At 42.2% G+C, this 17149-nt stretch overlaps 1 protein-coding gene across 1 annotated transcript; it reads left to right on the top strand.

Annotated features, from left to right (window-relative positions):
* Positions 1-116: 116 nt before the first annotated feature.
* On the top strand, positions 117-7504 carry DNAJA1 (DnaJ heat shock protein family (Hsp40) member A1; the record flags this gene model as incomplete). Its single annotated transcript, XM_082012905.1, has 8 exons — positions 117-248; positions 422-599; positions 1794-1898; positions 2002-2229; positions 3664-3778; positions 5691-5806; positions 6373-6473; positions 7193-7504. 8 exons carry the CDS (start codon positions 117-119, stop codon positions 7409-7411), a joined length of 1194 nt encoding a protein of 397 aa, XP_081869031.1. The 3' UTR covers positions 7412-7504.
* Between the last annotated feature and the right edge of the window lie 9645 nt (positions 7505-17149).

The raw sequence follows: 17149 nt of genomic DNA, 5'->3' as shown, positions 1-17149 counted from the left end.
AAAAGCGCCCGGATGCGGGACCGGCTCGGAACTTTCCAGAAAAGTCAGGATCGGAGCTGGGCGAGGAGCCGCCGTAGGGTGCGGGACCGCCCGCTGCTCAGGGGCCGCCCTCCGCCATGGTGAAGGAGACTACCTACTACGATGTGCTGGGCGTGAAGCCCAACGCCTCCGCTGAGGAGCTGAAGAAGGCCTACCGAAAACTAGCGCTCAAGTACCACCCTGACAAGAACCCCAATGAGGGCGAGAAGGTCGGTCGGCGGCGGGGTCGGCTGCCACGGGGGGTGCTGACATGGGGGAGTGAGGGGACCTGTGGGGCAGTGTTTGGCGGGAGTGGGAGGGTGGCCGGGGGCGGGGGCCCGCCGCGGTGCCGTGTGGGGTTTCAAGGCCCGGGTGTCTGAGGTACGGTGTATGTCTCTCATAGTTTAAGCAGATTTCCCAGGCTTACGAAGTACTGTCAGACCCAAAGAAGAGGGACCTGTATGACAAAGGAGGCGAGCAGGCCATCAAAGAGGGTGGTTCTGGTGGTGGCTTCGGGTCGCCCATGGACATATTCGATATGTTCTTTGGCGGCGGTGGGAGGATGCAGAGAGAGAGACGAGGTAATGTGCCATGTTCTGACACTTTCCCAGACTTTGCAGCGTGATTGCTGTGGTAGACAGGATCAAAAGACTCTAAGGAGAATGTCGTAGGTGTAACACTTCAAATAGCTTTAAAAAGGAAGTTACAGGCTTGATCTCAAAATCGGAGAAAATGTCCTTAGCCCTTAACACCTGAAACGAGCAGGGAAGGGCGTTTAGCTTATACTGTGGTAGTCTGGTCTCTTGTGTATTGTCTCATGTTAATAGCTAACCAGATTTTGTGTTTGGAAAGCCTTTAGCTGAGCATAAGCCCAGCTACTAATAGGCTGAATAGGAAATGGAATGATAACATGCCTTAAAATGATTTTTTTAACGAAGCTACCATAAGTGTAGTTTCTAAATGTGAATTTGATATTTAATTGCCAGTAATTGTATCTAAATAGGATAGCCAAATCCAATTCAGTCTGTGAAACCTTTTTATTTTCCTGTGCTGTTCAGTGGAATTGAGTTGAAGCTGCAGCAGAAAGCTGCTCAGAACTTTAAGTCCGGATTAATCACACTGGGAAAAACTCTAATGTTAATTAAACTGGTTAAGAGTGCTGACCGTATCGCTTCTTAGTGTAGACCTGGTGACAATGAGGAAAAAAAGGATTTGTATCAAAATGTTACAGTGTTGTATCAAAGTATTCCTAGTAAGCCAGAACTTGGTATCCTTCACAAAATTTAGCCTGCAACGTTATATAAAGTTCTAATTAATTCCTGAGTGTAAAAATGTAATTACTCAATTCAGTTTGCAGAAAGTCCCCTGGTGAGAGGAAGAAAGTACTCTGCTGACTCTAGGCAACATCTCCCACTTCCTTATAGGAGACACATACAGTCAGTTTGTTAAAACTGAAGTCCTGCATTGTAAGACTTAAATGTCTACGGTTCTGCCTGTTTTGTTTCTGTTATTGTTTGTTCTTTCACAGAAAAGTCTCTGACTTACTCTAACAGAGAAGCGTAACTGACAAAGCCATTAAATTATTACCTAATTTGACATCAGAGAGGAAGGGGCTATTGACTAATACCAGCAAAACAAGATAAAGGTATATTAAAACAGGATGTTAAAGCTCATAGACGTGGTTTATCGTGACTTGAGCATAGTAACATGGGAAGTTTACTGTTACTTAGAGACCAAACTTTCAAACTTGAGTTAACATCCATTTTCTTTTATAGGCAAAAATGTGGTCCATCAGTTGTCAGTAAGTTTAGAAGATATGTACAATGGTGCAACGAGGAAACTTGCACTGCAGAAGAATGTTATCTGTGACAAATGTGAAGGTAACTGTGAAACTGAAACTAAACACAAGTTGCTTCTAAAGCTTTTGTGTGTTTTTTTTCTGGCAGTGCATAACCATCTATATCCACTTTTCATTCTCCTCAGGTCGTGGTGGTAAGAAAGGTGCGGTAGAATGTTGTCCTAATTGCAGAGGAACGGGCATGCAGATTAGAATTCACCAGATCGGGCCAGGAATGGTGCAACAAATCCAGTCCGTGTGTATGGAGTGTCAGGGGCACGGGGAACGTATCAGCCCCAAGGACCGGTGTAAGAGCTGCACTGGCAGAAAAATTGTTAGAGAGAAGAAGATACTAGAAGTTCACATTGACAAAGGTGAGGTGTCTTACTGTTGAATTCAGATGTACTGACTGACTTTGCAGCACTAAAACAAGCTTTAGCAAATGCATGGTGTTGATTTGGTGAGTAACACTGCTGAATACATATACAGTAAAATTGCCAATCACTGTCTTTAAGAAGCAGGATGCTTCTTTCTAGGGAACGCTGATTACTTCTATGTTCACATCTAACACCTGTGCACATAATCAAGAAAGAATTCTGAAACCCGCAGTATTGTAGGCAGTGCATTATTTTTAAGCAATCTCATAGACATGAGTCTTGATCATGTAGCTGGACCGATTAAAATAAAACTCATAGCTTGTTGGCTCAGCTTGCTTGATGAATTTTCCCTGCCTGTAGGGAAACCCTGCAGACTCCGATCACTTCTACTGTGTTTCAGTGTGAAGGGGAACCAGGTCTGCTATAGTAATAGGGTGCAGAGACAGTGCTAAGCGTCTCATGCTTAGAACTCGTCTGCTATGCAACCCGGACAGTGCTGCTGAGCACAGGTGCTCTGTGCCTGGCAAAATGCAACTGGATACACAGACCCTCAGAGTGATGTGAGAACATGACAGAGCTGAGTGACAAATGCATCTCTGTTGAAGAGGCTGCTCAAAAGCTGGTGGGAGAAGGATCTGGATAGTACAGCTTTTAAGATAGAGCCAGCTGACAAGCACATGGCATCTGCAAACTTGCACCTGACTGTCACCTGTAACTGTTGTATGTGTAAGCACACCTTATGCAATGCCTGGATTTGTTTTTAACAGGGAAAATCTTACAGTAACGTTAAATGTGCAGGCTACTAGGGATATATTGCTGACATTTTAAACAGGGAAATCAGTGAGAAGAGTTTTATTTTCCCTTCCTAATATAAAAACAGACTGTGAGCTAGCATGAGGCAGCTAGAATTTATGGTAGACAGACTTCTGTGTGGGTGAAATGAGTTTCTTACATGATGGTTACAGTCCCAGGGAGAGTGCATCTTGCACTCAGCAGGTGCCGAGATCATGTTTCATAAGTAGATCTGCCACATATATTTATAAAATTGAAGAAACTGATTGGTCACTTGCTCTTTAAATGTATTTTGTATGTGGTGTTTCTGTTTTCTTTATAGGGCTGTGCATATAGTGAAAGCTGTTTTGATAATGTTTCCCTCAAGGACTTTATCTTTTGCACTGTTTCGCTGTTGAGCACTGTTTTGCACTACAGTTGAGCGTAATGATCTTGAGACATAGCTCAGGTTGGCACCACTTAAATCTGTTGGACATGTGAGTGGATTAAAAAAAATTATGAAGGCTTCAAGGGAAGGTTCTGATGTTCCAAGTTAAAGATCCAGAGATCTCCTAGTACCAGCTTGTGCCTATAAAAATATTTCTTACTACTATTTTTCACTTAAAAAGATGGCAAATGTTTGTTTGTTTTCTACAATAGGAATGAAGGATGGTCAGAAAATAACATTCCATGGTGAAGGGGACCAAGAGCCAGGACTAGAGCCAGGGGACATTATCATTGTCTTGGATCAAAAAGACCACTCTGTATTTACAAGGTAAAAACTCTGGAAGTCCTTCATATTAATCTCCTGACGTGCTTGTCCACATGCTTCCTTGGTTACCACTCACCTTTTATCTATTGGAAATATCAGTAGGTAGGATCATGTGGCTGGAACACACCTGTGAGTTTGTTTGGGTGGCCAAAGGAGCACTGAGGTATGCTGGAATCCTGAAACAACTAGTCACAGCCACTTGTGTTCTAGTAGTGCAAGGTATTCTTATGTGAGCGTTGTTTAAGAGATGTGAATATTTGTGATTATTTCTTTGCTCCTCCTAGGATAGTGTTCCATCACTTACCTCAGAAAGTTACCATTTAGTGTAGGCAGCTGTTCCTTATTGCCCACTTGGCTTCAAGGCACAGAAACCTACTAGTGTGTTCAGTTTTCTTCAGGGATCTTATTTATGCTAAATTTACTGAGTATAGCATGCATCCTTCTGACCAAAGGTGGTTTCCCACACCTAATTTCCTGCCTGAGTGCACTGGGCGGGGTCATCAGTCCTGTCTGTTCTTTTTTGCAAAAGCAAAAGTGACTTAAGCAGCATTGACCATGTCTCAAGTATTTCGTATTGCTGGACAGTACTGCTTGGTGTTGCAAGCCTTCTTGCGTAAAGTTACTGTTTGTGGAATGAGTCTGTCCAGTACGTTTTGGTCTGATTAAAAGCAACACTGGTTATCTCACAGAAATGTGTTGCACTTGGTGTCTAACTGCTTCTCTTCAGACCAGTAACAAGGGAATCAATGGATTTAGAGAAAGCATTTGTGTCAACACCAACCACTGATACTGTACTTGTAAACAGGAGCAGTGAGTCAAAGGTTCTTCGGAAACCTGCAGCTGGTCTGCCTGACTGTCCTGTATGGTGCTGAGCTCTGGAAAATGGTGCCAGAACTCTATGCCAAAGAACACTGAGCTCACAGGTTAAGAATCAGTTCTGTTTGCTTTGGATAAGCTTACTCAGCTGATTTTTCTTAACTTCCAGTGAAACCAGATACTGAATTAGCTATGCCAAAGGGACAGTCTGGGCCAAACTGTTTGCATGGTTACTTGGGACTTGAAGTCACAACTCTTCTGCTTATTTTTGTCCATCTTTCTGCATGCTGGCTTCAGTTCTAGTGTCCTTAGATACCCCTTGATATTACTGGTCTTGTGGGGATATGCTGAGGTCATGCTGCTTCTGGGACAAGTGGAATGTTACCCCTCTCCTGTCAGAGTCTAAAATTAACTTTTTGGGCAAGGTTCCTTGTAAAGACCTTTAAAACAGGATGAGTGAAATAACTTAAGTTCTTTGAATAGAGGGATGGAGAATTTTGTAGTCCTTGAACCTGCATGCAGACGTCACTAGCACTACCATACTGAAGTCAGAATAGGCAATTAAAACAATTACATTATCTCTTCCAGATACTTCATGGTACTTTCTAGAAGCACTTTCATCATAATCCAGATCGGGCATCACCTGTTCAAACTTCCCTAGTACCAGATCTTCAGAAAGCGAGTGTGAAAGAATAATGTAGAGCTAGCTGACACACTTAAGTATTAGTCCACATAAAGGAAGGGTTTAATTGTCCCAGTTGCAGTGTTTAGGAGGCTGAGAGAGAACCTCTTCCTAGAATTGGGAAGGAATGGTGAAGTGAAACTGAATGCAGCTGAGCCTTGCTGTATTTATTTATTTTTCAGTAAACACTTCTACGCTTTGGCTACCTAGACTTGATTAGTAATGGCTCTCAGCGTGGGTATCATTCCTGTAATTACTGGAGGTGCTGAATCAATATTCAGTATTCTTTATTTAATTGCCCAGGTTTCTATTAAAATTACAGCTTTATTGTCCTTGCTAAGTTAAATACTGAAGTTGGGTTTGATTCTTTTATTGCTTCTCTCTCTCTGTGACTGTTCTTGATTGGTTCTACCTTAGACGAGATGAAGACCTTCTTATGTCTATCGATATTCAACTGGTTGAAGCACTGTGTGGCTTTCAAAAGCCCATCACAACGCTGGATAATAGAACTATTATTATTACCTCCCATCCTGGTAAGTGTTGGTTTGCTTTCTGCCAAAACTCCAAGCATACAGTCAATGTAAGCTGGAAGTTTAAAGGAACAGAAGCATCCCATCTTGATGTACAAGGGATGTGTACTGGTATCAAGCTTTTTTTTCCTAGTCTTTGCAGTACAAATCTTTAAACAAAAAAGGATTTTTGGATAGCAGTCAGCAGTAACTTTCTCTTTGCGTGATATAGTAACAGACCTTACCTCATGGACATACTTGTATCCTGAGGATGCCTCATGAGAATTGAAGGCCGTGGGTCTCTGAAAACCACTTTTTCAGCCTTGGAACTGATGGAGCGCTTAATAAATTTGTAAGTATGCTTCCTTTGGGAAGCATAACAAGGTTACAAGAATGTAATCTAGACATCAACCTGCTTTCCTACTCGGAAGTTACTAGGCAGTAAGTCCCTATTAGATACTATTATATTGGTGTAGTTGTCTAACCACAATGTAGAAGATTACATAAATACTGAAGGGTGTTCAACACTAAAGCTGCTTCTGTCCCCTGCATGGATCCCTTCCTTTTTGTGGTCTTTTTTTTTTTTTTAGGCCAGGTTGTCAAGCATGGGGCTATTAAGTGTGTGTTGAATGAAGGTATGCCAATTTATCGCAGACCATATGAAAAAGGACGTCTGATCATAGAATTCAGGGTAAGTGGATCAGCTTACTTCTCTGGCACAGTTCAGCACTGAACATGCATCCAAAATTGAACCTCTAAGCATTACCTCAATCAAGAAGAGAGACCAATTATCAGATGTCCTGGTTTGGTATTTGTTTTTGACAATGGTGGTAACATGGAATCCATTAAATGGAGTTACAGTTCAGAACAAAAAAAAATTTCCAGAACACACTGTGCTGAAATTAGGTTAAGTACGAGAAGGATTTCTTTGGACACCTTGTGAATTTACATTTGCTTGGCATGTTCTTTAGTTTCTGTCATCCTGTAGGAAGGATGGATCAGTAACTTCCCCTGTGCTGGAGCAAAGGTGTAGGCTGGAAAATGCTGATAACGCTCTTTGGAGAGAAGCTAGTGCTGGGAGCTCTGGCAGTGACTCTGTCTGGTGTGGTTTTAGAAGCGATTGAACTGTATCTCTAATGTTGATATATCTTGTACTTTGCTTTTAGGGTGATGCCAGAGGGCAGCCTGATGCAGAAGAAATGTTGGATAAGACTTGGTTAAGTTGGCAGAGTTAGATGTTAACTTCTTGTAGGCATGAAAAAATAGCTTGGTGACTTAAATATTTTTTAAGTGCTGGTTTTATGTCACCTGTGATGATAAAGCTGATTTAGGCAGATATTTGACCTGTAGCAGAATGAAAAAAGGCCAGTTCAGGCAGGCTTGAGTAATCCCAGTTTTTGATGATTTCAGGTGAACTTCCCAGAGAGTGGCTTCCTCTCCTCAGATAAGCTGTCTTTACTTGAAAAACTGCTACCTACAAGGCAGGAAATAGAAGAAACTGAGGAAATGGAACAAGTGGAGTTAGTGGACTTTGATCCATCTCAAAAAAGAAAACACCACTATAATGGAGAAGTCTATGAAGATGATGAGCATCACCCTAGAGGCGGTGTTCAATGTCAGACATCGTAAACGGGCCAGTGAATAACTTGTGATGCTTGTTTTGTATGCATTAGTGGATGAGTGAAGGACTACAAGCAGTAGTCACCTTCACTTCCTGCTATTTGTTGTTCTATCCAGCCATAGTTGTTTCTAAAAGCATAAAGAAATAAACAAAGTAATTAAACTGACTTTGCAATTTGTATAAAGCTCCAGGATGCAAGCTCAAGCGAAGTTGATTGCACTTCACCCCTGCCTCTTGGTCAAGAAGACTCCCTTACCTGCTTGTCTTTTATTCCAAGCCTTGTAATTCCTGTGTGTATTCAATCGCCCAGGCTTAGACTAAGATTCTGTGGTGTTCTTTTTAGAAATTCTAGATCTTATACTTGGTTAATAAAGTATGCACAAGTACTTATACTTCATGGTAAGCTATAGTTAAGTTTTGTACCAGTTAGGATAACATGTTAATGATTTGGGCCTGTTCTGGTGTTTTTTAAATAGGGACTGGCTGTAATGCAACCACATAATACATGAAGCTGACAAGGATGTGGTCAATCTTCACAGGCCTGCTAAAGTCATGTGATCCACAAGCTCTCTGAAGTTACTGCACTTAAAATAATCCCTTCCTCTACCAGCTTTGGTCCTGACCCTGGAGCTAGATGTGAAGCTTGCTTTGGTTCATCGCTGACTGCTGTTTGGCTGCTGTTCCGCACCATACTGCGTATAGAGCCAGTGGTTGCTTGGCTGCTGCAGGAGCTTCCTTTGCTAACGCGCATGAGTGAAAACCTCCAGGCTTTATCGGCACACATGCGGTTTGGAATCTGTCAGCCTGCTGACACACGAAGCTTGACTTCCACCTTGATTACTGAAATCAGATAGCACTCGGTACTGTGTCATGGAAATCAGTACCAGCCCTCTTGGGCATCTTTGAACCTGCAGAGGAGACAAACTTGCTGTCAGTGAATACAACCAACTGATACATCTAAGATGTTCTGAAATTAATGTATTGTGTGCATTATTTTAAGCTGACTCTTGAAAAATTATGTATGAATGTTTTAATTATTGTAGTTGAAGCATTTCCAATATAATTACAAAATTGTTCATTGCCTCTTTTCTTAGACCAGATGTTGGTTTAAAGACACCACCCCCTTCTTTTTAGACAGCTATTCACAGAAAAATCTTAGAAAAAAATTTCTTTCAGAAAATATGCTGAGAAGACAGGTCCAGATTTAACTTGTACTGTGGTAGTGTTCTCATCTTCCACCATCTGGCTTGGGACAGAGCTGATGCTTTTCATACCACTCTGAAGCAAAAGTGTTGTGAAGACAATTCAGTTTTTCTTCCTGGAAATAGGTGCTACATGGCAGTACATGTGTTGTAACTTTGTGTCATGGTTTAACCTCAGCCAGCAGCTAAGCACCATGCACCCTTTTGCTCGCTCCTTACCCCTCTGTCCAAGTAGGTAGAGCAGAAGCGGGGGGGGGGGGAAGAGAAAAAAGAAAGTTGTGTGTTGAGGTTTAATAGGACAGCAAGTGAAAAGAAAACAATAATGACAATCTAAAACACAGTGCTATACCAGCTATCAGGAAGAAAATTATCCCAGCTGAAATGAGGATGCTATCCACCTCTTATTCTACACCATCTATGTCATGCCCAGGTTCCACGCTTTCCAATACATTCCAATTAATCACCACCACTTTTCCTGTCTTTTGGTATATACACACACAGATACCATTCCTTAGTTTACAGGCCATCCCTCTACAGTGTCTGTTGAGTTCATTTAGTCCATGACTTTGCTCTCCCATCTGTCATAACAGCCCTTCAGGGCAGGAGAGATGGTGTGTGGTGTTGCATTGGTGCAGGCTGAAGCACCACTGAAGCTGGTTCTATCACTGCTGGTCTTTGTTGGGTTTCATTAATCTGGGTGGTTCTTACTACAATATCATTAATATGGTGTATAGCAACCATAGTAGTGATCACATACAGTATTATATAGCAATTAACATCATATAATTCAGATCATTGGCTATTCTACCCCCAAATCAAATCCCCCTGAGGTACATGTCAGAATTCCCCATCCTCCCACATCACCCAAGTGCTTTCCACCCTCTGTCTTCTCCTACAACAAGACAGGACCCATCAGTGAACAGAGCATATTGCTTCTCATTTTCTGGGAGTTTATTACATGGTGGGGCCTCTTCAGCATGCATCAGCTCCTCCTCTGGTGATATTCTGAAATCTTTGCCTTCTGGCCAGTCCATGATCACTTCCAAGATTCCTGGGCAATTGGGCTTTCCCATTTGAGCCCACTGTGTGATCAGTGGGACACACTTACTCCACACAGCATTAGCTGCATGACATGTGGAGGGGACCCTCCCTTTGAACACCCAGCCCAGCACCAGCAGTTGGGGTGCCAGGAGGAGCTGTGCTCCAGTACCAATCACTTCTGAAGAGCTCGAACCCATTCATATGCTACCAGTGTCTCTTTTTCAGTGGGGGTATAGCGCACCTCAGACCCTCTCTATCCCTTACTCCAAAATCTGAGGGGGTCAATCTTGAGTCTCCCCTGGTGCTTTCTGTCAGAGACTCCAGGTAGGGCCATTCTTCCCAGCTGCAAAGTAGAGTACATTTTTAACATCTCATCCTGCCCAGACTGGCCCAGGGGCTACTGCATGAACAATCTCCCATTTAATTTGTCCAAAGGCTTGTCGTTGCTCAGGGCCCCATTTGAAATTGTTCTTCTTCCTTGATAAATCATTCTTCTCTTGATAGAGAGGGCTTACAATCAGACTGTGATTTGGAATATGCATTCTCCAAAAACACACAATGCCTCAGAAAGCTTGTGTTTCCTTTCTGCTGGGTGGTGGGGACATAGCTGTTATTTTGTTGATCATATCCATTGGGATCTGACAATGTCCATCTTGCCTTTTTATTGCTGAAAACTGGATCTCCTGTGCAGGTCCCTTGACCTTACTTTGGTTTATGGCAAAACCAGCGTTCAAAAGGATTTGGATTATTTTCTTCCTTTTCCCAAGAGCTATTGTAATTACCCTGAAGGGGAAGAAGAAGATGGAGGAAGGTGTCTCCTCCATAGATTGGGTCCCCAAGGAGTAAAGTTAAAAAGTGTAATTATTAATAGCTTCTGGTAGATGGCTTCTGAAGTACATAGATGAAGCCGCCATTACTGCTCCACCCTGCATGCCACCCACCACCGCTGAGTACAAGTACCAAATTGGCCTAACAACCAGTGATTTTATAATACCGTAAGCCAGTGTTACACAGAACACAAAAGCAATAACCTTAATACAATGCCCAGAGGTGATAAACCCCACATAAACACTGACAAACAGTATATACGGCAAGTAAGGTGTCACATAACACAACTCTGAGAACAAATAAAATAACATTGTCACCAACAACAATTAAACAATATCATGCTTGTAACAAATTTATTTTAACACACTCTGGTCAGGTTTGTCACAATCTCAACCCTTTGTGGCCCACACTGGGTGCCAAAAAGGACTGTCATGGTTTAACCCCAGCTGGTAGCTAAGCACCACGCAGCTGCTTGCTCACTTCTGCCCGCCCCCCACAGTGGGATGGGGAGAAGAATCGGGGAAAAAAAGGTAAAACTCTTGTGTTGAGTTAGATAAAGACAGTTTCATAGGACAGCAAGGGAAGATAAAATAATAGTAATAGTAATAGTAATAGTAACAGTAATAGTAATAGTAATAACAATATAAAAAATAAGTGATGCACAATACAATTGCTCACGACCCGCTGAGTGATGCCCAGCCAGTTCCCGAGCCATGGTGTCCCCAGCCAACTCCCCCAGTTTATATACTGAGCATGACATCGTATAGTATGGAATACCGCTTTGACCAGTTTGGGTCAGCTGTCCTGGCTGTGCCCCTTCCCAGCTTCTTACTGGCTGAAAAGTCCTCAAATAATGTAAGCAGTACTCAGCAACAACTAAAACATCAGTGTATTACCAACATTATTTTCATCCCAAATCCTAAACACAGCACTATACCAGCTATCAGGAGGAAAATTAACTCTATCCCAGACGAAACCAGGACACTTGAATGCCTGGAAACTGTTAGCCTATAAAACATCTTAAGTTCTTGTAAGTGTTACGAGTTTCATTTTATAAAGACAGCTGGCTTTTGTACATCAAATGTAGTTCCCTTTCAGGTACCTACAGAACAGCAATCCCCTGCATGTTTCACCTACTTTTCTTTTTTGCTTTCTTTGTCTCAGCAGGAGTAAAATTCTGTAGGCAAAGTATCTTTCCAAATAATACTTGAACGACCTCATCAGTGAGCTGTACAAATGTGACCAGCAGGAGCCTTTGCTTATCAGTAGGGCAGTTGTTTGACTGAGTCAAAGGGAGGAACAGAAAGTAATCCTACCTCTGGCTCGGGCTGAGACTCCTGCACAACTGTCTTGAGGCTAAAGAGCACTAAAATACGCTTCTTGTTTTCAGTTCAGTAAGCACCCTTGTTTCTTCTTTTCCTTAACCACTGGATCAAAACAGCTAGGGCAAACCAGGCTCAGTGCAGTGCCTTAAGGATGACAACAGGACATTACTGTGTACTATACAAAAAAACATTCCTATAGCCTTTTTTTCCCAGGGACAGATTCGTTTTCCTTTCACCACGTCCATAGCTGCATCAGCACAGTTGAGGTCATGTTTCTGTTCTTGATTTACAAGGCTATGATGGCAAATTCTGCTTCATGCTTGATGACACCACAGCTAGTCTAGAGGATGGGCCAGGTCTGGCTTCCAGGAGTGTGGCTGACATTGGCAGAGCAGCCCAGAGAAAGATGCTAGTACTAATGCAAGAAGGGCCACAGAAACACCACCAGTTTGGCATTCTGCTTTGAAATGAGCTAGTAACTGGCATAAAAGCTCTGTCCCAAAGAAACACACTGGCAGCAGTAGAGTAAGCCTTCAGCAAAAAGCACTGGCAAATGAAGGCAAGAGCTAGCAAGAGGGAGGACCCAGCCCTTAGGCCTTCAAGCATGGTATTTAGAACAACGTGTGACCTCTTCCAAGCTTCTTAGTTCTCCTGTGATATTCTGGGTATCATACAGCTACAGCAAGCAGCAAAACATACTCAGTGCCACTGAAACATGAAACAAGACAATTTTTTATGGCTTCTTGTGGCTCTGTGTGGGATACAGTTTCTAATTTTGGGGAATGAACAGCTGTAGAAATTGAGGATACAGTAGCACAAAATAGCTGCTTCTATAAGTAACCAGCGTAGTAATCCAATGTATCATAAACTGAGCTGATGTTTGCAATTACTTCCAGTGTTTCAGCTTCAGCAACACCAAATTCATATCATCAAGCTTATAGTCTGGCCTATTATAATGATTCTTTCCACTGTGCACCAGGCACATAGGACTTCTTTTTTCCCAAGAAACTATTCCACATTTGCCGTGAAACTGAGAACACCCGCTGCAGACTCATTTAAAAGCCTGCTCTCATTGTTCCTTCTGCCTGTAAGACTTCAGGGCCCTAACTGTCCTCTCCTCCTTGTGCTTTGTCTACCCGCTACCCAACAGCAGTGCAAGAAGTTTGCTCACCCCAGGGGAGTAAACTCGATGATCCCAAATCAGCTTTGACTTGCAGTGTGATGCAAGGTTGAGTAAGCAAGCAAATTGCCCTATGACTTTTCCATTAGCAACTTCATCTGGGAAGACTGCCTCCATTTGTGATTGATGGGTGCTCAAAGCATTAGTAAGGCATACTGGGAGAAGCGAGGTTTGGTTTAAGCCATCCTTTTCCAAAACCACAGATAAAGAAATGCCAAATTCCATGTTTTCTTAGGGGTAAGAAAGATGAGCACTATTATAGTGCCCAAAGAATGGGGGTCTTCAACCACCTTGCTATCTGCTGGCAGAACAATACAGCAGGACATAATCAATCCAGGACATTCCTGGAGTGCATCAATGAGAACTTCCTGACCCTGACCCAAGTGATAGAGGAGCCAATGAGGAGAGGTGCTCTGCTGGACCTCGTACTCACCAACAAGGGGCTTGTTGGGACTGCGAAGATCAAAGGCAGCCTTGGCTGCAGTGACCATGAGATGGTGGAGTTCAGGATCCTGAGAGGAAGAAGGAGGGTAAAAATCAAGCTCTCAGCCCTGGACTTTAGGAGAGCAGACTTTGGCCTCTTCAAAGACCCCCCTGGAAGCCCTCCATGGGATAAGGCCCTGCAGTGAAGAGAGGCCCAATAAAACTGGTTAATATTCAGGTTCACCTCCTCCAGGCTCAAGAGCAGTCCATCCCAGTGAATAGGAAGTCAGGCAAAAATGCCAGTAGGTCTGTGTGGATGAACAAGGAAGAGCTTCTAATTTGGGAAGACAGGAAAGGCGTAACCAGTTGGCAGCGGCACGTGACTGCTCCCGGACAAGCAAATGCCATTTCCTGCCAAAGCAAGCAGAGGCTGTCTCAGAACAACTTGTTACTACACAGGGAGCAGCTTTATGGTCTAAGGGACACAAAGAAACTGAAGAGGCCTTCATTACCATGTTTCATAATGCAAGCAGCACCTGTTACAGGCAAAATTGTTTATGCTCCCTTCACTTCAGCAGCATCCAGCTCCTTGTGTCTTGTTCCATGCGGAGCTAAACAATTCCCACATAGGATTCCCACTCTGCCCCTGAACTAAAGCGTTTAGCCACCTTTCTCCTTAGGATTCACCTAAAGCTTACGCTATTCCCCCTGACATTCAGCACCAGGTTTGCTCATCCTGTCTCTCGCAAGTTGCCATGATCCAGAAGGTCAAGGGTTTATTTGCAGCTAGCCAGAGAACACACGCTGGAGCCCACATCATCAACAGGAACTGGAGATGGAGTAAGCATGCTGAAAAAGGACTCCCAAAACCCATGCAGGCACTAGGAAGAAAGCAAAAAGCTGGACTTGAAGAGCGCTTATAACTGACTTTTATTATCATCTTTCCTATAAACCTCCACAATGTATTTGCTTTCTCATCTCAGACTGAACACTGGTGTTGCCAGTTGAATCAGAGGCAAACCCTCCACCCAAGCTCATGGTTCAAAAGCCTCAGCAACATGCAAAATCACAGATTCACACAGGCTGGCAGGCACCCACAGAGATTGTCCGGTCCCTCATGAGAATGTGGCTGCTTTATAAGACATTCACAGAGGATCTTTTCCTTTTAAGATCAAGCATTCAGTTTTCAGCTCTCTCTCTAAATCTTACTAGGACTGAAGTGACGGTTTAATTTTTCTTTGCAGATGGCAAACTGGCAGTGCTATCAGAGCAGGACTACACTCCATATCTACAGGCTGACATGTTACCTGGATGAAGTATTAACCCCAGTAACATTAAAAAAAAATGCTACATACACCACTTGCGTAACTGTGAAGGAACCTAAGCTTGCTCATTTTCTGCAGAGATGGCAGTAGCTCTTCTGCATACATTCTGCAAACACACAGACAGGCAGCCGATTCCACCTGAGCAAGGCTGAAATTCATTGGTCTCCCGTTCAGAAACAGGAGGATGAAGCGACCTACGAGACTTTCATTACACAGCACTCCCCCCGCAAAGCAGTTTGCACTCCTCTATGTATGATGGAACTCGTCAGCTCCAAGAAAAGCAATTCAAGAAAAAAGCAAGGCCCATAGGTGAACAATGCTTTCTTTAATATTAGTTAAAGCATTAGTTAAAAGTTATGTTGCCTCATTCAAGTCTTACATGCAGGTTAGTGGCACAACAACCTGGCTGAATCTTCAGACATAAAATGTCTTCCTAGAGTACATTAAAAAAATTACATTTTACATTAACAAAAATTAACATTTTCAAGATTATCATTGTACTTTTGTGCCACCTGCCAGCTATTTTACAAACTACAGCTGCAGCCCAGGAAGTAAGTTTTACAATTGCCCTTTCATAAGTATTAGTACATTTTGCTTTTTTTTGTCTTGAGTACTTGATGCAGTGAACTCTGAAATTCTTAAATAACAAGCATAAGAATTGCCAGATTTTCTAATTTTTAAACTACAGGATGTATTTCAATCTAAGCATTCAGGATTATGACAGTTTTATTTGCTACAACTACTTTTCCTTGAAAGAACAATGTAAGATACAGTTTACAATGAGGATTAGCAGTTCTGTGTAATCTGAAGACAAAATGAACAAGTTATATTAAAAATATTTTGTCAAGATCTCCTCCTGTATCAAAAGTACTAACTGCCAATGGAGCTTGTTAGACATATTACTGTCAGATATTTCTGACACACCAGTGTCTTTTCAGGCAGGAAAAATAACCACATCTTGCAATCTAAAAAGTAACTTTATTGCCATATCTAAGGAAGTAAGAAACAACTTAGGAATTATAACATTACAGCTAAACATAGAACTAAACACTACAGTTGTAGTGAACAAGCAATGCTATGTGAGAAGTTAAGCTGAAATTTTTTTGCATTTCCTTAGACCAATATGAATGCAGACCAATCAAGTGCACTGGTGAGTGCTGAAGGAGGTCAGTCACGAGCTGACAATAATTGCATTAGGATCAAGCCCTCCAGATGAAATAAAATTGTGAGGTTATTTAAATTGGAACTAATTTATTAAGTCAGAGAAGTTAGTACTGTTTCAAAGATTGCTGTCAGGAAAGCATTCTACAAGAGATGGACAAGAAACAGTGCGGTAGATTCAAATCTACCTGCGTTTGCCTCATTACAGACAAACCCTCATTTTTTGCTGCATCCTAGAAAAACTATGGTCAGACTTTAGAAGATGCTGGTGTACATTCATGACAGTGTGCATTTGTCAGGATCTCAAATGGAATCATCATCTGCTCCAAACTGAAGAGCCTAAAAGCTTCTTTTTACCATAGTGTGGGACCTAAGTATCACCTTAATTAGGTCCACAGGTGTATGAAATAAAAAAATCTTACAAATAATGATTTAAATCATAGAATACCAGGTTGGGAGAGACCTCAAGGATCACATGGTCCAACCTTAAAGCTTAAGTATGCCATGCCCTTTTGGGAAAACAGGAAGCTAAACGGAGTAAACTGGAAAAAAATCCTAACAACCTCAGCATGTGCAGTATCACAGCACTAGGAATTCGGCCTATGTAAACCCGCTTTTGCATGTTTTAAAAATATTGATCCCCTGAGGCGGGCTTCAGTTAAAGCTGGTCTGAAGACATTATGTACTTATAGGAAGAGGGCCCAGGTAATAATTCCTTTTAGCCTGGAAGTAAAGTAAAACAAAACAAAAATCCCCAAAACAAACCACCAAAAAAGCCAAACCAAAACAAAACAAACCAAAACAAAAAAACCCACAAAAAAAACAAAACCCAAACCACACAAAAAAATCAAACACCCCCCAAAAAGAAACCAAAACAAAAATCCCCAAAAGAAACAAACAAACAAACAAAACAAAACAAAAAAACCAACCTGTACCTCACTGCCATGTTAGGCAGATCTACAGCAGGAAGTGCTGGGAGATGGGGAAGAATAATTAAGTAGTGACACTACTTAATAAGTATAATTGGAAAAATTATAGTGAAAATTGAACACAGCAAAACCCACTGGACTGGAAAAGCCTCTGCCTTCAAGCTGAGGACAGATTAGCCTCATCTGCACTCCAGGAAAACTATGTCTTTGTTTCAGCAGTGGAGAAGAGACAGCTTTCCCATTCCACATATTTCACTCAAAAAAAAAAAAAAAATTTACTGTATTCTAGGAAGTCAGCAACCACTTGTAAGTGTGTATAGTTCCTAGCTCGT

This window comes from Phaethon aethereus (assembly GCF_964289735.1).
Source record: "Phaethon aethereus genome assembly, chromosome: Z".
In the NCBI taxonomy this organism is placed as follows: domain Eukaryota; kingdom Metazoa; phylum Chordata; class Aves; order Phaethontiformes; family Phaethontidae; genus Phaethon; species Phaethon aethereus.
The sequence above is the reverse complement of the archived record's forward strand: the minus strand, read 5'-3'. Positions and strand labels throughout refer to the sequence as shown.